This window comes from Galeopterus variegatus, unplaced genomic scaffold (assembly GCF_000696425.1).
Source record: "Galeopterus variegatus unplaced genomic scaffold, G_variegatus-3.0.2 Scaffold984, whole genome shotgun sequence".
Lineage (NCBI taxonomy): Eukaryota > Metazoa > Chordata > Mammalia > Dermoptera > Cynocephalidae > Galeopterus > Galeopterus variegatus.
This window is the reverse complement of record NW_007727095.1, coordinates 150,411-175,307: the sequence shown is the minus strand read 5'-3', so window position 1 is coordinate 175,307 and position 24,897 is coordinate 150,411. Positions and strand designations below refer to the sequence as shown.

Genomic DNA, 24,897 nt, shown 5'->3' with positions numbered 1-24,897 from the left:
AGCAATATCAATCATCTTTTTGAGTGGCTAGTGGATACTTGAGATTGAAATTCATTAAGCCAAATGAGTTTTAATTTACTTTTTAAAAAGTGCTATTCTTTTTTTTTTTTCCTTTTTGTCTTTTTTTGTGACTGGTAACGGGATCGCAACCCTCAGTGTCACACCTGTACCACGACCGGCAACGGGATCGCAACCCTCGGTGTCACACCCGCACCACGCTCAACCAGTGAGTGGACCGGTCTCTATATGGGATCCGAACCCTCGGCGGGAGCACCACCGCACTCCCAAGCGCTGCACTCTACCGAGTGCACCACTGGGCCGGCTCTAAAAGTGCTATTCTGTACTTACAAGTGACATGAAAAGAAGGAACTAAAATCAAACAGATTAAGAGTGCCAAAGCAACAAAACAGCATAAACAGAAAATCATAACATTGTACAAAAGGAGTTCAGTTCTTTTATTTTTCTTAGAAGGCCTATTTTCTATATACTTAATAATTTTCATATTTCCCTACTGGACTGAATTTGTGTTATTCATATCAGACTTTAATTGTGGGACACAATGTATATAGAACTCTGAAAAAGAATTATCTATAGCTAAATCTAGATCACTTTGCTCTTAGGTCCTCTGTTGTGTATAACTTTGTTCAGTCATGTTTGGATCTTTAAGGATAAGGATCAGGGATAGCACTGATCAATGTAATTTTAGTATTAAAAATTCCATTTTATTTTATTTTTTATTTTTTAAAATTTTTATTGAATCAAAATTGATTATACGTATTTTTAGGGTTCAACATTGAGATATGTTGATCAAATCAATATTACTAGCATATATAATGTCACAAATTATAATTATTCTTTGTGGACGCTCCTTGTCCAATCTCTCCCCACCCCCCTTTCCCTCCCCCCTTTTCCCTCTACCGTAGATTTCTTCTCTCCTTCGGAAAGAGTAATGGTTATTCTGTTGATTTGTTGCCTAGATGATCTGTCCAATGCTGAGAGGTGTGATCAGGTCCCCAATATTATCATAGAGTAGATATCACTCTGAAATGGGCTTTGTGGAGAGAGACGTCTTCTTTTCTTTATCTCTGCTGGTGACTCTCCTTGTGTCAATGCACTCCAGCCATGGTTATTGTAGTGGGCCACCCACATGGAGGTGATGTTTTTGGCATGCTCCTTAAAAAATTCCATTTTTAGCTAATATTGTTCCATTCCACCAGAAATACAAGAATGATTTAAAATGTTAGGTCCTTTCCCATATCTATAAGTTAATGAAATCTGTTAATGAGGAGTAAAATGGTTGTGAAAAACTCTGAGCCTGAAAAATCTGTACTCCAAAAAGGTATCTGAGTACCCTTTTAAAAAATCTGAATGTACTTTGAAGTTATCTGAGTACTTTTTCAAAGGCCTCCTTTTGTCATTCAAGCCCAGTAGTTTCTCTTCTAAGACAACTAGTCTTCGTGGCTGCCTTAAGCTGGGGTGACAGAAATGAATTTCTTATCTATCAATTTCTGGGAATCTAGTTTTGTTCTTGGTTACTCTTCTGCTCAGCCTTATTGGAGACTCCTTTGTCTAAGCAAAATTTCCCTTCCCAGCACATGTTTGGTTTTAGATCATAGCTTCAAGTGTTGGTTGGGGAAAGTGGTGACAGAGCTGGAAATTTAAGCTGAAAGTTTAGGGGCGATCACAGTGACACTTCTGTGGCTGTTTAGGTTCTGGAACATGTTGCAGTCCATTTCAACAGTGAGCCTCTGGAGTCCTATGTGTGTTGGCGTGAACTGGAACTGGGTGCACAAGGTGTTTCCAGGCCACACTGAACTTAATCTGAAATAAAGGAAAAGGCAAGTGCTAGTTCTTTCCTAGGTTCATTGTTCTGCTGGTCCCAGTGACTGAATCTTCCTTGGTTGAAGAGGTGGATTATGCAGAAATAAACATCTAAGTACCTTGCTGTTAAAACAGAGGTGGTTATAAGAGGATAGAAGACAGGAGCCTCCCCACACTGAGTAATTGCATAGTTGGGAAGAGATGCTCTAAGGGCTTCTCAGCTGCATCTGTTGTTCCTTTTATCACCTGCGACTTCAGTCTGGCTCAATTCTTGGTAATAGTGCTGGGATGTGTTTGGAAAAGTAGTAGTTTTGGAACTCTTGCTTATTGCTAAGTGCAGTGGGTGCAGCAAGCATATTGAGAGGATGTCAGTATGTTAGCAGGTGGTGTTTGGAACACTATCAGCAACCTCCTGGCCTGCCTACAGACCTTCTTTTGGTGACTGAGAATGGTGCAGATTTTCGTTGAGGAGCTTTGTCCTACCATTGATCTGAGAGACCACAAAATTCTGGTTAAATGTTGACAGTCCTTTCTCTGGGTTTGCTGGCATGAATGACTCATTGAGTTTACAAGGCTGAGGCAGTGGCTCAATAACCCAACTACCTGCCAGGGACCTCAGGGATGGTAGGAGCAGATATGTGGAACCTTAAATTGCATACTGCATATTCAGTGAAAGATGCAGTGGACATGAAAGAAGATATTTGCAACATCGGAAACCAAGGGACTAATACCTAGAATACACAGGGAACTCCTACAAATCAACAACAAAAAAAGGCAGGAATACCATAAGGACAAACTAAGGATTTACAGAAAAGGAAATGGAAAAGGCTAACAAACATATGAAGAGTTGCAAATTAAAACAATAGTAAGATATTACTTTATTCCTATTAGACTGGAAGAAAATAGAAAGGTGAGTATTTCCAGGAGTGGAGGAAAGGTAGGAATATAGAAACCCTCATGCATTGCTGGAAGCAGTGTAGACACCAGCAGCCATTCTACAAATAAATCTGACAGTACCTGGTCAAACCAGGTCATATCCTATGACGACAGCAATTCTGTGGCATATATATTCCCTGATCTCACCAAAGTTTCAAACACATAAGAGGGCATGTGTGGGGATGTTCACTGCAACATTATCTGTGGTGTCAGAGATGTTGGTACTCTGGGTTCCCATCACTGTGAGGTGGAGTGGTAAGGTACGGTAGATGTACATGGTGAGGTATTACATAGCAGAAGACGTGACATGTGCGTGAATCTTAAAAACATAGTTCTGAGTGAAAAGTAAGAAAAACTATTGAATCTAACATATAAGTTAAAAATGCAGGCTCATGAAGCAACAGTCGTGACATGTGCGTGAATCTTAAAAACATAGTTCTGAGTGAAAAGTAAGAAAAACTATTGAACCTAACATATAAGTTAAAAATGCAGGCTCATGAAGCAACAGTATGTATTTTACAGATACTAACAAAAGGATACACATACACTAATGAAAACATATGAAGGCTGATGGTGGGAATGGGAATAAAAGGGAATAAATAAAATTCTATATTGTGGTGTTGACAAGTAAAATGCACTCTGGTCACACTGAGAGGTAGGCTTCCCTCCCTGCAATACTCTCCAGTATCTGGCCCTAATCCTGTCTCTGCATTTACCAGCAATACCCAGGTTCTCCCTGCATGACCAGGGCAGCAACCAGGGACAGCTGGGTGTCTGAGGGGCCCACACAGCCTCCCTCAGCCCTATCCTCCTATGGACATGGTGGTCCCAGAATGAGAGAGGCCGTTTGGTAGCCCTAATCCTTTAGTTTAACTTCTGGGTGTACTTTGTGTCTCCATGGACACAGCAAAGAGACTCATTAATTTGGGGTCCCTGCCTTTCTGACCAGTTGAGCTGTTTCAGTGGGATGAGACACTTACAGTCTCTTACCTGTAGCTCCTCTCTCTGTGAATGAGCCCTCTTCCAAGGATGGAGATCACACAATCCTTCATGGGAGCATCTAGGGAGTTATGGATACTGACCAAGGCCGTGAGAGGTCGATATTGCTCTGCTTCGTTTGGCATCTGTGGGAAGAGGAAACACCTGGAGAGGATGCCAAGGCCACAGAGCTGCAGTCCCTCCCTCCCTCCTGCCCACCCTTGCAACCCTCCTCAGTTACTCTCCTCATCTCAACCAAACTGACCCAACTCCACAGCTGACTTCTTTAGACCTCTACCTGATCTTCCTGCATTTACTCTCACCCTTGACCCATCACTGACAAGCTCTGATGGTGCCTCTTCTCTGCTTAGAAACCTTGGAGTGTTTCTTATTGTCACTGGAATTCAGCTTAGGTTGCATTCAAGATCCTTCACAGTCTGTCTCTAACCCATCTCTCCAGCCTCACCTGTTTTTCCCTTGATAAATGACATCCTAGCACATCAGGGACTTTACCATCCCCAGCACATCCCTCAAGCTCTCTTCCTTTGCACCTCTTTGTTCAGTCTTCTTCTGCCCATAGTGGCTGTCTCCTACCTCCACACTGAAAGTATACCCATTTTTCAAGGACTAGCATAAATGTCACCTGCTTCATAAAGTTGTCCCCAAACCCACCAGCTGGAATTAATCCCCCTTACTTCACCTATCCCATAGTAACTTTGTACCTCTATTAAAGCACTTACATAAAAGACCAAGTGTGGTGTCTCCCTTATCAATATAACGTCTTCGAAGGCAGGAACCAGCTCTCATTCATTTGGTCAGGGTAACATGTGGAAAGAGTGCTAGACTCAACTTCCTATCTAGGATCTTCGGCATGTTGCTCTCTAGGATTCAGTTTCCTCATCTGAATAATGGGAACAGTTCTACCTCACAGGGCTTTTGTATTAAAATAAATAAAGGAGCTGAAAATACTTCGGCATATGTGGTAAAGTGCTAAGGAAACGTAGGCTATTATTATCCCTAAAACTATGGGGGCAGCAACTGGGAAGGCCCTGATTTTAGAAACCTTAACGAACTAAAGAAGCTGGAAGATTTAAACCTTAACAATTTAATAATTTAAGAAGCCATCTCTTTCAAGAGAAGGAGCTCTCAAACCTAGCATTTTCTGGTAATCCTCCAGCATGGTCATCTACTCAGATTCCTTCCAAAATGGGGGCCTGAATTGCACATGAGAGCAATTCAGGGAAGGACTGGCACCTACCTCGATAGAAAGATGTGGTCTACGAATGGCGATGTCTTCCTGAGCAAAGCAGCTAAGTCTGGACTCAGAGTGCGTTGCCATGGCAGTGAGTCTGAGGAAGCAGTTCTCAGGTGGGTTTCGCTCAAAATGGGAGAAGGACAGGCTGGTAGTTATTCTCTTAACTGAAACACATGACAGGCAGAGTCAGTGTGTATCACAGAAACTTGCCATAGTTACACACACAATGCAAAGAACACAGGGTTTCACTGAGGCCAGAAGGATGCCTCGGTCCCCACAGCAGCTACAAATGTTGAAATTACCCAAGACCCCACTCCCCACCTCCCACCCCCATTACCACCTCCACCACCACTCTTGGCAGACATCTCAATGTGATTGTGGAAAGGTCCCTGTGAACTGTAATAAGTTAAGCTCTTTTAGCCTCAATGTCTTCATCTAATAATAGTGCCTGTCCAGTGAGATGGTTTGTGTTAAATGAGATATGGCAAATGAACCCGCCACATAGTAGTTGCCAAATATATGCTTGCTTAGCTCCTTCCCAGTCTCTGCTGCTGCTCCTTTTGCAGAGAAAATGAAGCCATCAAGTAGTAATCCTCCCAAGCTCAGGTTCCCATTCCCAGCCTACAGACATAGACATCTATTCTTGCTATCACCCCTCGTGGGGGATGAAGTGTCCCCACCACCCCAAGTTGAGTCCTCTGCTTTTAATATCTATGTTCCATCCTGACCCCCACCCCACCCCCACCGACTAGCTGTGTAACCTTGGGCAAATTATTTAACCTCGCTGTGTCTCGGTCTCCTCATCTATAAAGTGGGGCTACAGTAATCGTTCTTGCCCAAGTTGAGTCCTCTGCTTTTAATATCTATGTTCCATCCTGACCCCCACCCCACCCCCACCTACTAGCTGTGTAACCTTGGGCAAATTATTTAACCTCGCTGTGTCTCGGTCTCCTCATCTATAAAGTGGGGCTACAGTAATCGTTCTTGTCTCATGAGGTTTTTGTGAGGATTAATGAGATGATGCATATAAAGCAATTAGTACAATTTTTGGCAAATACAAAGTGCTCAATAAATATGAATAAATATAATTATCCTTCTTTTCTCTCATTTCCTCAGGGATTGTACCATCAGTTACAGCCCATCTCTTCCAAGGCCTCAGTCTTTCCCTCTATGCTGGTTATTTTCCTCAGCATGTAAGCAGATTCAGCTCTCTCTCATTTAAAAAAAAATACAACATGCTTCCTCTCCCCAGTGTCCCTGGGTGACTGCCACCCAGCCTCTCCCTTTCCCCTTCATGCTTCCAGGAAGGGCTGCACTGCTTATCTCACCCCCTCAGCTCAGTTGGTTTAACCCCTGGGAAACTGGTCTTCACTGTTGCTTCTCAGTAAGGCCACTCTCTCAATGGACAATTTTCAGCGTTGGCATCGTGTGACCTCTCCGCAGACCTTGCTGGGTGCCCCCTCCCTCCCTTTGACTTCTCAGTCTCCCTTACTCTCTGCTCTTTCCCTAACTGCCCTCTAAATGCTAGTGCTGCCCCGTTCCCCCTCACCCTCTCATTTTCTCATGGTCTTTCTGCCCACTTCCATAAGCGCATCCTGCTCTGACTCTTGGCTGCCCCCTCTGTCCTGGGATTTCCACATCTGATCTCCAGCCCAGGCCTTTATCTTGAATACCAGGTCTAGGTTTCCAGCTCCCCACTGGTGGTCTTTGCTTGGATGTTTCATGGGCTTTAAGGCACAATGCCCCACAACCGAATTCATCATCTTTCTCCCCAAACCTGCTCTTCCCCATTTTCCCTACTCTGGTGACTCACACAAGTCAGAAGCCACCCTCCCCCCATTCATAAGTGCAATCTGTCCCACCTCCTTAATTTGTCTAATTGTTGCTAGCTTAGATTGGCCTTCATTTCTTGACTTGATTATTACAAAACCTTCCAACCTCTAATCCAGTGGTTCTCAACATTGGGTACACATTAGAATCCCATGGGGAGCTTTATAAATAATCTTAATGCTAGGCCACACCCCAAATCAATTATATCAGACTCTGGCAGTGAGGCCTAGGCATCAGTATTTTTTTTTCCTTTTTGTCTTTTTTCGTGACTGGTAACGGGATCGCAACCTTCGGTGTCGCGCCCACACTGCGCTCAACCAGTGAGCGGACCGGTCTCTATATGGGATCCGAACCCTTGGCAGGAGCGCCGCACTCTACCGAGTGCGCCACCGGGCCGGCCCAGGCATCAGTATTTTTAAAGTTCCCCAAGTGACTCAATGTGCAGCCAAGGTTAGAAACTACTACTTTGATATACCCCTTCCATTCTGTACTTTCAAAATTTCTTTCTTTTTAAAATGGATTTCTGATCCCATTGACTCCCTTTCCCATTATTCAGAGAACAAAACTCAAACTCCTTAGCATGATTTATAAGACCCTCCATGACCGTGCCCTGCCTAGCTCTCCTGCCAGTCCCCCCAAACCACTCCTCCCATGCTTGGAAAGGAAGTGATGATGCAGAGACTGGAGGCAGGGGGACCGGATAGCAGGCTGTTGCAATCCTGTAGACAAGCTCTAGTCCACTGATTCTCAGACTTGCCTGGGCATTACAACTACCTGAGGACTTAAAAAAATTCTGATGTTTGTGTCCCACTATGGAGTTTTTGATTTAACTGCCTGGGATGCAGGCTGAGCATCAAATTTCCCTGGGTGATTCTAATATGCAGCAAAGTTTGAGAACAATTACTGTAGTTCAGGGAGCTTTTAAAAAATATCTGTACCTGGACTCTATCCCAAACTAATTAAAGAAGAATCTCAGGGAGGAGGTAGGACGTGTGCACATGTTGTTCCTTCTGTCTGGAATGCCTGAGACTCATTTTTGTGTCCATCACTCTCCTACTCATCCTTCAGGACTCAGTGCAGTATGATTAATTGGGGACAGGCCGCTTCAGCCTGGGTGAGATACTCTCCTGCCTTTGTACTCTGTTTACCTCATCAAATGCTTCTTACACTGCTCTGATGGGTCTGTATACTTATCTGCCTGCAGTTGGAATTGTGGGGTTCTTTTTCCCCTGTGTCAGATCCAATAAATATATCCTGAAAGAGAGAGAGAGAGAGCGCACAAGCACCAGGGGCTAAAAGCCTTCTCTGGAGACCTGCAGGGGGTGCCCTGTGACTGCTGCCTGCCTGCCCAGGGCAGAAGCCGGGTATGTGGGGGGTTGTCTGCAGGGGTGTCTGGCGGGGCTGTAGAGGGTGTTACCCAGGTTGGAGCTGAGTGTGAGGGGCAGCTTCTCCTTCCAGAGCTCAGCAGCGAGGACACCATTGTAGGACACAGCCTGGACCCCAATTGCCAGCTGCACCAACTTCTCCTGGTCGCTGGAGTTAACCAAGGTCACTGAGAGCTGGGCATCCCCTCTCAGGGGAAGGGAGGTAGGGGCTTCCAAGAATAGGTACAGAGGATCAGCAGACTCAAGACTGGGAGGATGGATGCCATTGTCTTTCCCGAGTTCCATTCTCCATTTCTGGACTCTCTCCAGCACTTCTTTTTCTTGAAGAGATCCTGAAGAATGGAAGAAACAAAGCACACTTCTTACCCAGCAGGTGTAGACTCCTTTAATAAAAGCCCAGGATTAAAATTCATTTACCCACTTCTACTCAAATGCCAAAGTCACAGGAGCTTTGCAAAACTCTAAGGCCAAGTTTAGTCCTAAAAAGTCTGTGTGAGGCACATCCACCACAGATACAGCCTGTCTCTTCCAAGCCTCTCAATAGCCAAGTTCTTCTCCAAGTGCTATGAATTTGTCCCTTGAATGATGAAAAAAGAAGCTTTGGGACAAGTCAACACTGTCTCTGAGGACAGTTTTGTAGGGAGCTGAATCTTCCTTTGTGAAGGAATTTGGACTTATTCCAAGGGCAATGGGGGCCATGGAATATTCTGAAGCAGGGGAGCAACATAATGACATTTGTGTCTTAGAAAGCTCATCTGGAAACTGAAAGTTGGGAGGGGAACAACGATGATGGAGAGACTGGAGGCAGGGGTGCAACTAGCAGGCTGTTGCAATACTGTCAGCAGGAGGTAAGGACCTGGATTAACTACAGGCCATGGGGCAAGAGATCAGGGGACAGATGTGAGAACAGTGTGGGGCAGTGGAGGGGGAAGACTCCAGGGTGGTGCAAGCCTTCTTGTTTGGACCAAGAGTTGGATGGTGGTGCCATTAACTAATATGGAGAAATAGGTTGGGGGGTGTTGGAGGAGATGGGGATAGGAGCAACATCAGAAGCCTTCTGGCAGCTGGGCTTGGTATTAAGTGTACTGTTTTATAGAAGTAGTTCTCAATCAGGGGGCAATTTGCCTCACGAGGGACATTTGGAAATGTCTGGAGATGTTTTTGGTTGTAAAACTGGTGGTGGTGGTGAGGTGCTGGCATCTCATGGTCAGGAGGAATGCTGCCAAGCAGCCCTCCACAACAAAGAGATATCTGGCCCCAATGTTAACAGTGACAAACAGTGTTGAGAAACCTTGTTCTATGTGATGGGGAAAGGCTTGGCACTCTTTTTGGCCTGCGTCTGTCTGGCCCATCCCTTCCCCTTGTTTGCCGTTTCAGGTACTGAGAAGCGTGCGTAAATTCCCTGGTCAGTACCTTCAGGATACTTGTAGTTCTGAGTGATGTCCTCACAGCGGTCACTGCCCACACCCTTGGTGCTGATGCTATTGCCAACAAACTTTGTGTTGGAGTCAGTCAGCTCCAGTGACCCATCCTCACAGCACTTCCAGACCACACACGAGGCATTTACTGCAGCAAAGAGATCTGATACTGCAGGGCTCAGCTCCAGTGTCCCCTCCTTGACTGCTTTGACTGGGACCAGATCACAGGACCCCAGGACTGAGAGAGAGAAAGGTTGATGAGCAAGGGAACCATGATCAGACATAGTTGTGTAAGCTCAGTTCAGAGATGCAAAATCTCAGTCCCCATCCTATACCCTATTTTCCTTCCCCCAGGATCAAGGTCAGAGGTGGGCTCTAGGCAGGGTTTCTGAGTATCACAGAGGCAAAACTCTCTACTATTTAGTGATAATGGTTTTTGGTCATGGCCTGTGGCAGGATCCCTCCCAGGAAATGGACAAGTAGAACCCCAAAGGAACATACTTAGCACACAGGGGTTCCCAAGCCAGCTTTACCACGTACATGACAGGACTAGATCACCTTTCTTGAGCACTTACTATGTGCCAGGAACTGTGACCATTCTGTTTCTGGGTGAGGAAGAGCCATCCTCTGATGGCTCCTGAATTTTCCTTCTCTGGGCTGGAGCCTATCCTGAGTCCCTCTTCATCCACAGCTAGAACCTCAGAAGTCCCACCCTGCAAGCCCCTGACCTAGCACAACCAACAGCCATCTAAAAACCCTCTGTCCTTCCCTGAGACTCACCACCCTCACCTGTTACTCTAAGGTGGGCCTAGTCTCCCCATGGCCTTGAGGTCAGGGTGGCTGACACCTTTATTCCCTTGAGCCTGGCATCAGGTCAGCATTCTGCTGGCCACTATCATTCCTTCCGCTTTTCCTGTTTTAGAGACTGCAGACCCCCTTTGGATTGCCTGCTGCTCCTGACATGACAGGAAGGACTCCTGCTCTTGCAGCTCTGTGCACCCCTGGGTGGTCCTGGGCCAACCCCTAGGCTTTACCTCCACTTCCATTAGGAGCTCTTGAATATAGAATCTGCCATCCATCATAACCCTGGGGCAAAGCAGGCTGGGTCATCCAGCACTCTGTGGAAGTCTGGAAGATCCTGAGTGTAGCAAAGGGAAAAAATTCAAGTGGGAAAGGAGTGCTGAAGAGGTTCTAGAAATGCAGCTTGGCAGAGTTGTCATTACCTTGGGGATGGAAGGACATTGTGTAAGTGTGCTGCAACCCTCCCAGGAAGGGGCGCGCATACCACCACTGACCATCAGCCCCTGCCTCCAAGAGTCTCAAAGTGCCAGTGGCACTTGGGGTGTGGGGGTTCCCATGAGGTCATACCACAGAGATTTGGGGCCCTTTCTGCTTTGGAATATCATCTGCTTTGGGCTTCTCACCAGATTCTGCCTCTCTGGCTTTCTCCGTTCAGAAGCCCCTCCTCACTGTAGTACTCATCTACAAGCAGGCCCCCACCGGTTCCCTGGGCTGAGGAGAACGTGGTAACGACGCGGGCAGGGATTCCCAGGCAGCGCAGCACTGCAGAGAAGAGGGCCGAGTATCAGAGAGTGCCAGAGAGACAGGGGTGTGTGTGTGCGTGTGCGCGTGCGGCTAGAATTTCAGTGTCTCCTCCAGGCAGGCTCTGTCTTAAATGTCAGATAGCATTGTGGAAAGAGGAGGTCTACAGGCACTGTACAGGCTACAGGAAGTTAGAACTGACACCCAAGAACAGGACACATAAAGGCTGATAAATAAGGTAGAACAAGTCACACAGTACGCAGAGCATATAGCATATGGATGGTTACAGAACCATGGGACAGAACACTGTGGGCTTGCTCTGTTGGGGCAGGGTTAGGGAAAGTTTCAGGGAGAAAGAGAATTCGAGGCCAGAATTTGAAAATGGGTCCAAAGAAGCAGAAGCTGATGGGGAGGAGCTGCTGGGACAAGGAGCTGGTTTCTTGGCTAGAAGGTGCATCTGAACCAGTTATGGGTGTGATGAAGGTGGGGAAATGCTGTGGAGTGGAGGCAGCGCCTGTGTTTGGAGTGGTCCCTCCCACATGGGAAGCCAAGGGACAACACAAGAGGCAGGGCAGACACTCTATACAGTAATACAGGTGACTGACCTCTGCACCACCAGCTCTGTACCTGTGCAAGCAACAGCGGCCATCACCCAGGCCTGGCCCTCATGCACCGGCCGCCCTTGGCCAGTGAGCCACTGCCGCAGGATGGGCACGCTGCCCCGGCGCTTGTTCAGCAAGGCCCCTTCCTGAGCAACCTGGGTCTGTGGGGTGGGCAGGACACTCCTCTCCTTGAGAGCATGCAGCTGTTGGGGGAAATGTGCAGGTGTCAGTATGAGTGCCTCAGGCAGAACAGCTTCCTGATGGGTAAGGAGGGCCGATCACAGTTCTCCAGGCATGGTGAAAGATCTCTGGTACTTGTTAAACTTGCATGCTCCTGCACTCCATCCTAGGCCTACCAGGTTATAATCTCTAAGGCTGGGCCCAGGTCTCCTCCTTAACAAGTCCTCCAGCTTGAGCCACAAAGAGGAGCAAGAAAGCGGCCCCTCATTGGGAGCTGGTTTCACTGGTCCTTAGCTTTCCCAACCCAACTCCTTAGAGCAGGTTTGCACCTGGGGCCTGGAGGCCACTTATCTCAAGCTTCCTCCTACTCACAGGCTGGCCTTGACCCTCACCATCTCTTTAGAGGGGTCTTCACAGGCACAAGAGGAAATGGGGAGCACACTACTCCTCTAGAAAGAACTTTTAGGGACAAGGGAGAGCACCAAGCTACCTTCAGGGTCTGCATATTCTTAGGAATAATTTAGAAATAAAAACAAGTCCCTTTGATCACTGTAGCAGCAAGAACTGGGTAAGAAGGACCCTACCTCTCCACCCCAGGGTCCTAGGCTTCCATGTAGGGGGCAGGGAGAGGGAGCAGGTGGGAGCAGTGCTCTGAGGAAATCCAGACCAGTTGTAGTCCTCAGCTGGCTTTTGTCCTGAGGGATGATACCTTCCTGCTCTTCTCACCAGATGGGTACTTTTGCCTGTCCTTGTCCCCTCCTCATTCAGACCCTTCTCTAGGCACTGTCCTTGACACCCTGGGAGGAGGACACTGCTTGTGATTTGAGGATTTTCAGGGCTATAGATGTGGGGCGGGGAAGGTCCATCAGGGGACTCTTGTCCCATCTCCTCCCCACTCTGGCTCCCCCACCTCTCTCTCACCAAGGCGCCCAACACACGGGCCACGTGCACGGGCCGGCTCCACTCCTCCACCTCCTTGTCCATGCTCAGCAAGCGCAGGCTGAGGTTCACGACATCGCCCTCAAACTGTAAGGACCACACGGGGGCATGGTGAAAGGCTTCCAGGACAGGCAGTCATCCCGCAGGACAGCCCCATCCTCTTGTCATTCTCCCAGACTCAGGCTCCACACCTTCCTCCCTTGCCTCATTGTCCCCCATGGGAATTCTGGCTTTTCCCTCCCTCCCACTGTGCCTCCTGGTCCCTGTGCCCAGGTACCCAGTCATTTGTTGTCTGACTCTCCAACAGGGTATGAGCCACTGAGGACAAGCACTGTGTCGTTTCATGAGCTCCTACTGCTCCTCCCAGCACCTAACCGGTATGGAGGATACGAGGCAGCTCCTGCTCTTGAGGAGCCTGCAGTTTAGAACTGGAGATGGACGTGGAGTCCCTTAGATTACAGATCACAGCAAAGTGGCCAGGGCTCTAGCAGAGAAGGCAACACAGAGCAGGAGCACAGTGGAGAGACTCCCTCTGCCTTGGGGTGTTGGGGAAAGCTTCCCAAAAGTCTTAAGAGATGGATAGGAGTTTGCCAGGGCATAAAGGGGGGAAGCTGCTCCAGGCAGAGGGAACGTTCAGTCTGCATGCTCCAGGGATGGTGAGCTGGAGCATGGGGTGGCTTGTGGGGTAAGGAAAGCAGTTGTCCAGCTGGAAGGGCCTTGGATGTCAAGCCAGGGAATACAGTCTTTATCCTGTCAACAGCAGGGATTTGACAGAGGCTTGATTTACCACAGTTTTTAGAAAGATAACTCTGGTAGCTGTGGAGGGTGGTCTGATGTGGCCCCGAGGAAATGGAAGCACCACCGGGCTGAAATGGGCTAAAGAAATAGCCTCATGACCAGGGGCTTTTGGACTTGCTAGTTCTGTCTGGCCTGAACATTGAAGGTTATGGAACAGTCACTGTCCTGCCTCGTCCCCTAGAAGTCTCAGTACCTGGCCAAAGTCCCAGGGCTCTTCCTGGATGCAGTCAGCGGTGCCCAGGTAAATGAGGCCATCCTGGTTCAACAAATACTCCCTGCGTTCAGCTTCCTTCTCCAGGAACACAGCATCCTCTGGCAAGAAGCGGGTGGGGATGAGGGCCTGTAGGGTACTAGGCCCGCCCTCCTTGTCCAGGCCTCAGCACCCCCTGCCCAGGTCAGGTTTGGCTGCAGGCTTTCCCTTCAGCTCTGGGCCTAATAAGTCCCTCTTTCACTGCTCCCACTGGGACCTGGCCCAGAGCCCCTGGGTCAGTCAGGGTGTGGCCTTCATGGTCAGGCAGGCCGACAGGAACAAACCAACCTTAAAAAGCCTGGTGATTCCCAGAAGACATTTGCAGCCAGAGCACTATCAGCCCAAGAGAAACTGGCAACAGCCTAAGGAGCTCCCCAGTGGCCTGTTATGTCTCACCCACAAGTTCAATTTGTGACCCCCAAAAAATGTTTCACAAAGACAATCAAGCCTAGGTTAACAGGCGTGAGCAGAAGGAAGAGGAGCATTTGGCAAGACAGGGTTGGGAAGAGCAGAGGGACTGGAGAGTGAAAGTAGGAGCGCTGGATTTCTGCCCTGGGGGTGTCCCAGGGCAGAAATGGGTCTAGAACTCCCTTTCCTCACCCAAGGGTTGGGCTGGGCATCATAAGGGGGGCGACTTTTAAGGAGGCCATCACCCACTCTAAGAACCTGGGAGCGGAGGGGAGAAGTGCCTATTTCTCTGACCTGGTGGCGCAAGTAGAGAGGGGGTTGGTTAGATTAGTTCCTTGAAAGAGAAAAAGATTTCCAAACCATCCAGAGGAGCCACTGGGCTATATCTCTCCATGGCCCTTCAGGCATCCAGCTGGGATGAGGGTACTTGAAGCAACAGAAGGATAGGATATTAGAAATCAGGAATCCCTGAAAAATCTGGGGCCCAACGCCACAGAATTGTGTGCCCAAGGAGCCCTCAACTCCTGCCCTCCCATCCTGAATACTCTCTGTGAGGTCAGCTAGACATCACTTCTTTGGAAGTCACTTCAAACTGAGGTGTTTGGCCTCAGGATCTACAGGGCTCTGGGGAGTACCTCATGAGAACACCAGTAGTACCACCTTCCTCTTCTCCACTTGGGCGCAGCCTTTTACAAAGCTCCTGGCCTGTGGGTAGGGCTCTGACTTCCATTATATGATGTAAAATTTCCCTTTGAATTCAGGAGAGCCCCATCCCCAAGTATGCTGTGATGAGACTGAGATGCCAGAGAATCTCTGACAATCTCTCAATCACTTCCCAAATGAGCAGTGCCAACTACCCACTCCTCCCAGATAAGCACTTCCACAACTCTCCCATAGAGACATTCCCTGGGCAGTCCCTACAAACTGAGCATGAAGACAGGACTCCTCACAATGGAGTCAAAACTGTGGGTTCCCTCTGAACCCAGCACTGTCCTGGAACTGTCTTTGCGGGGTCTCTACTCTGGCCACCAGGGCCTGGCTCTGGATGTGGAGTCAGAGTCAGCCAGGGGGTACACCAAAGTCTCAGCTTTGGTGAGAAATAGCTTGAAGGTCTTTCAGCAGAATGTGGAGAGCCTTGGGGCCTCTACTGGCTGAATCAGGGCCCTGAATCCACCTTCACCCACATGGGCGGCCAGGCACACCTGCATGGACACTAGTTCCCATCTATTGCTCCACCTGCCTCCTCCCTTGGAGTAGGAAAGAAAGGCCTGAGCTGCGGAAGGCAGGGCCATCTGAAGTGGGGGTAGGATTGGTGGTGGGGATTGGAGAACCCCACCCTGGACAAGAGAATTAGAGAGAGAGAGGCCACTTGGATTCAGGTGCCACGGAGAAATGCAGTTAGAAACTGGGGTCCAGGCATGGTGCCATAGGAACCTGGTGAGATTCTTTTACATCCCTGTGTTTCATCCAGTTTCCCAGCCCTGCCTTGTAATGTGGCCCCTTCAGGCTGGCAGAGAAACTCTTGAAAGGAAAAGGGCTATGCACTTGTTGTCTGGTGTCTCAAGGACAGGAACGCCTGGAGAAACTGTTTTACATTCTCCCATCAACTGCTCAAGGAGCCCAAAGGATTAAGGTGGGTGTGGCAGATTTAAGAAGGAAAGATGGACTCCATCTTTAGAATGGGAAGGAAGAGAAGATGCCCCACTATGTCCTATTTTGGGCAAATCAAGCAAGTCTGATGGCCCTTTCGAGATGAAATAGCCCCAGCCACAGCTAGGGCTGAGCTTTGCCAGAGGTGGCCACTAGGGCCACGAGAGTTCACCTGACCCTAAGGAAGTCCACTATAGGCTGGCTGAGCAATAGGGCTCAGGTCAATATGGAAAGCACCCAGCAATCTGCAGTAAGAACAGAACAAACAGGTGGAGAGAGGCAAAGATAGCAAACCAGGGTAGATTTACTGTGAAGTTGATGAAGACAAAGCTTGGGGACCCTCATTAACACAGAACCCCTCAGGCTCTGGTGGGTGCCTTAGCAATTCAAAATTTTTTACTTTGTATTCTAGGTCCACCAAATTACATAAGCTTCAGGGCCCACAAAACCTGAATGCACCCTGGAAACAGACTAGGGGAGACCCAAGAGACAGAAAAGCCCATCCCTCAAGCCACCTCATTCCTGGAGCCCTTTCCAGTTCTCACCTTTGTACCATTACAATAAAGGATAGCTTTCCTGGGGCCATCTCAGTGAGTCTCAACTCCTGTGACCAAAACACCCTGAACCAACACCAGGGTTTGGTGGTGAGGCAAGCCTTCACTTTCAGTGGGAAGCCCCAGACTGCTTCTGCCATGTGTGACACCAAGACAGGACCTTGGGTCTGAGAGCCTGCTCATCCAGGGATAAAGTGCCAGCAGTATCTGAGTGCTGGTGCTGCCCTTAGAGGGAGCTGTGCACAGGGGTCTGGAGCAGGAGCTCCCTGACAGAGCTGTGCCCCAGCTCCAGTACCTTGAGTCCCTGTGCAGCCCAGGCTGGCACAGGTCCAAACTTACCTCTACTCCAAGGGTTAAAGAGCAGTGTGAACTGACCCAAGAGGTGTTCCTTCCTTCCTGAGACCTGCAGCAGGAGCGAGTAGTGGCCAATGACAGCATCTGCAGGTGTGGTCATAGAGATGGTCCAGGACTGGGCATCTCTCTTCTCCACCACTGCACTCCACCACTTTCGGTCCCCCAAACTGGAGATTGGGAATGTGGCTTGGGTCTTGTTGGTCTTAGAAGGCTGCTCTCCTGCAGTCACACAGTTATGAATTGGTCATTTGGACTTCTTGGTCACAACTCAGAGTAAAGTCAGGGTATTACAGAGGTGGAGCAGGTGAAAATTGGTTTTGAAGGAGAATAAAGGAGGCACATCCAGTGATGGGGAGCAGTGAAGGGTGATGGGAGAGCACAGGCTCTCAGCATCCATGGACCTACATCTATAATAGTACCTGCTTCTCAGGGGCGAGGTGAGGACTGAGTGAGATATTGCATGTGAAGACTTGGCCCAATACCTGGCATGTAGTATGGATTCAATAAACAATAGCAATTAAATGTTATATTCAGCCTGGATTAGATCCCATCCAAGGTTTTTCACAAAGCTGATATATTTGCAACCTGAAGGAACCCCACAGTGATGCTGCTGAGCAACTTCTGAGTCATAATAAGCAGTATTTATTTTGCACATTATCTTGTGTCATCCTCACAACAGCCCTGTCGGGTGGGCAGGACTCCTTAACGCCCAGTGACAGTGTAGGCCATTTGCCCCTTGGTTCCCTGACAGGGTGCTGGAGAAAGAACCCCCACCCGCCACCCACCCAGTCCTGCTACCAAAGGGGTCTGTCCCACTTACCAGTTTGTGCAATGAGGGCCACCTTCTTCAGAGTAGGCAGAAATGTGCGGACTGGAGCACGGAAGTGCAGGATGACGCTGAAGGGCTGTCCCCTCCTCACGATGAGGCGTTGGGAGCTGATGGCCTTGGTGTGGTGCTCCTCATTGTTTCTTGCTGCCTGGAAGTCACAGCTCTTGATACCCAGGGCTATTGTGGAAAAGAGAGAAATCATAGAGGCTAGGTAAATGTGACAACATAAGTAAAAGCAGAGATTCTGGTGTCAGAGAGACTAGGCTTCAAATCCTCGGCTCGACTTATTAGCTATGCAACCTCAGGCAAATAACTTTATCACTCTGAGCCTCAGTTTCCTTTTCCTTAAAATAATCACCCCTCCTTGCTGAGTTGTGGGAATTAGATGAAGTAATGTATATAATACACTTAGCACACTGACAGACACATAGTAAGTCCTATTAAATGGGATTGTTGTTATTATTACTTTTTCTTTTTAAAAATTTTAATTGACACGTCATAATTATACATACTCATGGGGTATAATCTGATGTTTTGATACATACATATGTTGTATGATAATCAGGTTAGGGTAGTTAATGTATCAATCACCTCATACAGTTATCATTTCTTTATGGCAAAAACATTCAAAATCTTCTACTCCAGCTATTATTAATATACAAAACTTAATTGTTAACCATAGTCATCCTACCGTGCAATAGAATATCAGAAGTTATTCCTCCTAACTGAATTTTGTACCTGTTGGCCAACATCTCCTTATTTTCCTCCCCCACCTTCCCGAATCTCTTGTAACTACTGTTCTACTTTTTGCCTCTATAATATCAACATTATTTTTTAGATTCCACAAGTGAGTGAGGTTATTTGTCTTTCTGTGCCTGGCTTACTTCACTTAATATAATGTCTTCTGAGTCCTTCCATGTTGCCACAAATGACAGGGTCCTCCTAACTGAATTTTGTACCTGTTGGCCAACATCTCCTTATTTTCCTCCCCCACCTTCCCCAATCTCTTGTAACTACTGTTCTACTTTTTGCCTCTATAATATCAACATTGTTTTTTAGATTCCACAAGTGAGTGAGGTCATTTGTCTTTCTGTGCCTGGCTTACTTCACTTAATATAATGTCTTCTGAGTCCTTCCATGTTGCCACAAATGACAGGGCTTCACTCTTTTTTATGGCTGAATAGTATTCCACTGTGTATATATACATTTAGAAAATCTACTCGTCTGTTGTTCGACACTTAGGTTGATTCTACATCTTGGCTATTGTAAATTGTGCTGCAATAAACATGGGAGCACAGATATCTCTTTGACATACTGACTTCATTTCCTTTGGGTATATACCCTGTAGTGGGATTGCTGGATCACATGGTAATTCTTTTTAATTTTTTGAGGAACCTCCATACTATATTCTATGGCTGTGCTAGTTTACATTTCTAGCCAGCAGTGTGCAAGTGTTCCTTTTTCTCCACATCCTTGCCAACACTTGTCTTCTTTTGTCATTTTGATAACAGCCGTTCTAACTGGAGTGGTATCTTACTGTAGTTTTGATTTGCATTTCCCTGATGATTAGTTATGTTGAGCATTTTTTCATATGCCTGTTGGCCATTTGTATGTCTTCTTTTGAGAAATGTCTATTAAGGTCCTTTGCCCATTTCTCAATGGGATTACGTGTGGGCTTCTTTCGTGGTCAGATTAAGTTCCTTTTATATTCTTGATATTGATACCTAGTCAGATGCATAGTTTGCAAATATTTTCTCTCATTCTGTAAGTTGTTTCTTTACTCTGTTGACAGTTTCCTTTGATGTGCAAAAGCTTTATAGTTTGATGCCATCCCACTTGTCTATTTTCGTTTTTATTGCTTATCCTTTTGAAGTCTTATTTAAAAATTCCTTGGCCAGCCACATGTCATGGATTATTTCCCCTATGTTTTCTCCTAGTAGTTACATAGTTTTGGGTTTTACATTTAAATCTTTAATCCATTTTGATTTTTTTTAAACCAGCGAGCAGGAACCGGTCTGTATGTGGGATCCGAACCCTTGGCGGGAGCGCCGCCGCGCTTCCCAAGCGGTGCACTAGCACAGTGCGCCACCGGGCCGGCCTTTAATCCATTTTGAGTTGATTTTTGTATATGATGTGCAGTGGGGGTCTATTCTCATTCTTCTGCATGTGTATATTCAGTTTTCCCAGCACTATTTATTGAATAGACTATCTTTTCCATAATATGTATTCTTGGCCCCTTTGTCAAAATCAGTTGTATATAGGTGCATAAATTTATTTCTGGATTCTTTATCTTTTTTCCATTGGGTCATGTGTCTGTTTTTATGCTGGTACCATGCTGTTTTGGTTACTATAGCTTTGTAGTATAATTTGAAGTCAGGTAGTGTGATGCCTCCAGGTTTGTTCATTTTTCTCAGGATTCCTTTGGCTATTCAGGGTCTTTTGGGGTTCCATATGAATTTTAGGGTTTTTTTTCTATTTCTGTGAAGAATGTCATTGGTATTTTGATAAGGATTGCACTAAATCTGTAGATCGCTTTGGGTATAATGGCCATTTTAACAATATTAAATCTTCCAGTCCATGAACTTGTGGTATCTTTCCATTTATTTGTGTCCTCTTCAGCTTCTTTCTTCAAAGTTTTATAGTTTTCATTGTAGAGGTATTTCACTTCTTTGGTTAAGTTTATTCCTAAGTATCTTTTTTTTTTTTCTTTTTTGTAGTTACTGTAAAAGGAATTGTTTTCTTGATCTCTTTTTCAGATAGTTCACTATTAGTACATAGAAATGCTACTGACTTTGTTGTATGTTAATTCTGTGTCCTGCAGCTTCACTGAATTCATTTATTAGTTCTAACAGTTTTTTGGTGGAGTCTTTAGGGTTTTCTATATATAAGACCATGTCGTCTGCAAGCAGGGACAGTTCGACTTCCTGCTTTCCAGTTTGGATGCCTTTTATTTCTTTCTCTTGTCTAATTGCTCTGGCTAGAAGTACTATTCAGTACTATGTTGAATAGAAATGGTGAAAGCGGGCATCCTTGTCTTGTTCCTGATGTGAGAGAAAAAGCTTTCAACTTTTCCCCATTTGGTATAATATTAGCTATGGGTTCATCATATATGGCCTTTATTGTAAAGAAGTACATACCTTCTATACCTAGTTTGTTAAGAGTTTTTATCATGAAGGAAATTATTGCTGTTGTTATTGAGAACAATGCTTATTCTCATTGTTGACCTCCTTTTCTGGCCCCAATCCAAAAGCTGTGAATAAAACCCAGAATCTTGCTCACCACTACTCATTGTTTCTTAGAACACAATTAGATAATTTTTACAGGCAGTTTTGAGAAGACTGAGTCCAATTCTCTTGTTTTACAGATGAGAAGAGTGAGGCTAAGAGTGGAAACGACTCACCCAAGATCATGTGTGGCTCTTTGATGTAAAGGCTCACCATTCTCACTATGGAGCATAGAAAAGGAGCTGGCCCAAGAGTATTATGACAGCCTACCCATCAATTCTTATTTTACAGAGGGAGGAAAAAACAAGGAGCAGGGAAGTAAAAAGATATGCTCAACAAGCCCAAGATAAGGCACAATACTGGGAGGAAGAAAGTTTATTTCCTCTTGAAGCAAAGGAGTTGTGTATTTTTCATCCTTTGATGGCAGAAGGCCATTGGGACTCTCCTTGGTCTGAAAGGCAACTTGCATTTTTTGCACTGGCTCAGCTGCCAGGAGGGAAAAACTATGACTTTTGCTTTCAGGTATGAAAGCTGGTCTGACCTACTTCAGGGAAGTGATCTGACCCTGATGGCAAAGTCCTTTAGGTTCCAAGACATGTCTTGGCAAATTCAGGATACTTTTCCTTCAGATTTCCTCCTGTTCCTAACCTTTCTGGCTTAGAACTCAAGAGCAGAGGGGAATGATGAAGAAAGAAAGGGAAACATCCCACCTGCCCTATTCTTTCTTTCATCAGTGATAGAGATGATATAAGATTAGGACAATAGATACCCAATCAGTGTTTGCTTGATTCAACTGACATCATTGAATATGAAGAAATGTGAAAGCATGCGGAAGAGGGAAGAAACCTCCCTGCATATCTGGCCCTGGTGTCCCTAGGTGTCCCTTGTGCCCTTGTGTCCTCCCTTATCCACCAGTGGGTTGGTCAGGCCATAGCTATAGATAAAATAGCCACAGCAAGGCTGGGATTTGTAAATTGAGGTACAACAGCATTCAGAAACCAGAAAGAATTTCTCTCTGCTGCGCATGAAGCTGGTGCTGGAGCCCAGGATGAGCCCTGCCTCTGTGGACTGGTCGAGCTGGATTGGACAGTGGCATGGTGAGCTTCATGTCCAAAGGCATATGATTTGAGACTTGGTGTGTCTGGATCCACATAATGACATCAGTGTTATGGCAAGAGCCACTGTTCAGAATGCACTTGGACTCTGGTTCTGTCTGGAAGACTTCCCCAGCCTCTTTACTTGGCAAGTGCCTTCTCATCTTTTAAGATCCAAAGGCACCCTCCTGGGAAGCCTTCACTGCCACCTCCAGTTGGAAGTCGGTCCTCTGAGCTCCCACAGTACTCTGCCACACTCTTTTCAGCACTCACCCCATTTTATAGCTGTAATCTGCCTAATCCTCTACTGCCCTCTCACTGTGTTTTTTTCCTGTCTGCATCCCCTGCCCCAGCAATGCATAGACACAGTAGATACCCAGTCAGTGTTTGCTCAATCTGCTAGTGGTCAAGAACAGTGAGAGGGCCTTAAGGAGAGTTTCTTGGATGCACCACAGGGGACTCGGCCTACATCTGTGCTGCCGGAACTCTGCAGAAGCCCCTGAAGTTTCTGCGCCCTCTGGGACTCCCTGGTTTCTTGCTTTATGTCTTGCTCTGCCCCTTTTAGTTGGATTCCCTGACTCCTTCCTCCCCTTCTCTCCCACTCGGTTTTGAGGCTATGACACCCGCATGCTTTCTCAAGTTCTTCTATTTGTATTACAACCCAGTGAGAAGTCATGTTAACACAGAGATGCCAAATGGAATGCTCTTCAGAGATTTCTCTGATGTGCTCAGTATCCCACCCTCTTCCCCCTCTGTTTCTCACACCTAGCACTGCCTCATGTGGTGCTCTTCAAGCAATTATGTGCTGGCAAATATTTAACAACTGGCTTAGGGAGTGAGGAGAGGAAGAGTACTGATTCGTAGTATTTACCCATTTCTGTGGTATACATACTCCCACCATGGCCGATTTCAGGCTACTGATGTGATATCACTGAGTGCAGAATTGTGAAGAGGTGCAGAGTAACACACCATTATGTAGTTTTTCCACCATGCAGATATAATAGACATAAATACCCTCAAGAACATAAAGACAAAATGGAGTAAAATAATTAGGAAGCGGTGAGTTTAGAGTACTTATTACCTTTGTTTACAATATAATTTGTTTACTCGTAAATTTATGCAATTTAATTTTTAATAATGGTTGTGTTTAAGAACCGGTGCTCAAGATTCCTGAAAATTTAGCAATTTAGCCAGCACAGCCAGCTCCAGCACACCGCAACAGTGCAGCTAAGACTCAGTGGATCCCTTCTGGGGCTGGAAGCTGCTCTGCCACCTCCCGTCCAGAAAGAATTTGGTGCCCTGTGGTGTCCTCTGGTTTGGGACTAGACTTGATCTCCTGGTATCTTCAAATGTGTTCCTCTCAATGAGTATATCTTTAATTTGTCTGGGTCTCCGCAGAGCCAAAAGGATGACTTATTGGTGTGTCTGCCGTATTTTCACAAGACGTGACTGAGTGGATTGTCTGAATTCACCCAGAGTTTTTTTCCCCCCCTTTCAGGAGTTGGTCTCATGGGCAGTTGCCCTCCACGCACCGGACTGGTGGATTGGGGCCGGGGCATGAAGCAGTTTCCGTAGTGACTGAACCACAGCTGCTTCCCACTGTCCCCACAATCCCCTTCCCTCTGCCTACCCACTTTCTTCTCCCAGGACACAAGGGGGGCAGCAATTTCACAGGCCAGGAGAGCATACTCAGTTCCTGCCAGGATGCTCTGACTCTGATGACCTCTGCCTGTTGTTTTGCTTTATGTCCACCTCTGTCCCTTCTAGTTGGATTCCCTGATTCCTACCTCCCCTTCTCTCTCATTTGCCCTTGAGGCTATGACACCCTCATGCTTTCCCAGGGTGTCTCATTTGTATCACAACTCAGTGAGCTGTGAACAGTCATGTTATGATAACCGGGGGATAGTAATGCAAATCCATGTTAACCACAATCACCATCTCACCATCACCATCATGACTGCCAGCGTACCCCCAACAACCTACCCCATCACACTCCATAGCCACACCGCCGTCACCTCCACCGCTACCAACACCCACTTTTCACACACCACTCCACAGCCCCCCTCCATCATCTCCATCACCAGCACCCACTCACCACACCCCACTCATAGACCATCATGACTGCCAGCGTACCCCCAACAACCTACCCCATCACACTCCATAGCCACACCGCCATCACCTCCACCGCTACCAACACCCACTTTTCACACACCATTCCACAGCCCCCCTCCATCATCTCCATCACCAGCACCCACTCACCACACCCCACTCATAGACACACCACCATCAACTCCACCACCATCCTCTTTCCTTTAATGAAAAACACGTAACGATGGAGGGGCTACTGACAGTCCAGTGAGCCCTGCGGAGAGCTGGCTTGGCTCACCCTGTCCCATGGCTGAAGTCTGCTCTTATCCACTTGGCTGCAGGAAGGGGCTGTCTTGAACTGTTGCTTCTGGGCTCCTTCTCTGAATTTGTTTTCCAGACAGAATATGCCAGAGGTACTTTTGCTGGCTTAAAGAGTCTGTGAATAGTGAAACTTCCCTCCACTCCTCCTGTGAGCACCCCGACAAGTTTCTTCTCTCCTACTCCCTCCCTGCTGGTATCTGCTGGACCAGCTGCTGGGAGTAACCTTTTCATTTTATCTCTTGTGCCAGGAGGCTCAGGCAGGGGTATGCTGGCAGAACTAGAGTAGGGGGTAGAATGGAGAAGATCTGCCAACTGGAGATGCCCAGGAGAAACCTCTAAGCCTGTTGTTTCAGTGACATCAAGAGACTCTCAGAAATGTTATTTGAACAACACTGAAAAACCCTGGAAGAGATGCCTCCACGAACTGGAGACCCATATCCA

The 24,897-nt window shown here is 46.9% G+C and overlaps 1 protein-coding gene across 3 annotated transcripts; it reads right to left on the bottom strand.

Annotated features, from left to right (window-relative positions):
• Positions 1 to 1,149: 1,149 nt before the first annotated feature.
• EPB42 (erythrocyte membrane protein band 4.2) lies at positions 1,150 to 24,897 on the bottom strand. 3 transcript variants are annotated; one of them, XM_008574023.1, is made up of 13 exons: positions 24,344 to 24,897; positions 17,721 to 17,906; positions 16,886 to 17,119; positions 13,878 to 13,996; positions 12,869 to 12,973; positions 11,793 to 11,970; positions 11,048 to 11,186; positions 10,658 to 10,761; positions 9,619 to 9,861; positions 8,238 to 8,537; positions 4,994 to 5,154; positions 3,748 to 3,881; positions 1,585 to 1,821 (listed from the first exon to the last, which is right to left on the bottom strand). In XM_008574023.1, exons 3-13 carry the CDS (start codon positions 16,998 to 17,000, stop codon positions 1,659 to 1,661), a joined length of 1,761 nt encoding a protein of 586 aa, XP_008572245.1. In that variant the 5' UTR covers positions 17,001 to 17,119; positions 17,721 to 17,906; positions 24,344 to 24,897; the 3' UTR covers positions 1,585 to 1,658. The 3 variants fall into 3 exon arrangements, with proteins under 3 accessions (XP_008572244.1, XP_008572245.1, XP_008572243.1); XM_008574021.1 differs by having other exon boundaries at positions 24,434 to 24,731; XM_008574022.1 differs by lacking the exon at positions 16,886 to 17,119 and having other exon boundaries at positions 1,150 to 1,821; positions 24,434 to 24,625.

Bases quoted from the DNA above. Each gene is read 5' to 3' on its own strand.
- EPB42 (XM_008574021.1), bottom strand. The intron at 8,538-9,618 runs GTACTGACCAGG...TCCATTCTTCAG, and splicing joins GAACTACAAGTATCCTGAAG to GATCTCTTCAAGAAAAAGAA. The intron at 3,882-4,993 runs GTAGGTGCCAGT...CTCTTCCCACAG, and splicing joins GACCACATCTTTCTATCGAG to ATGCCAAACGAAGCAGAGCA.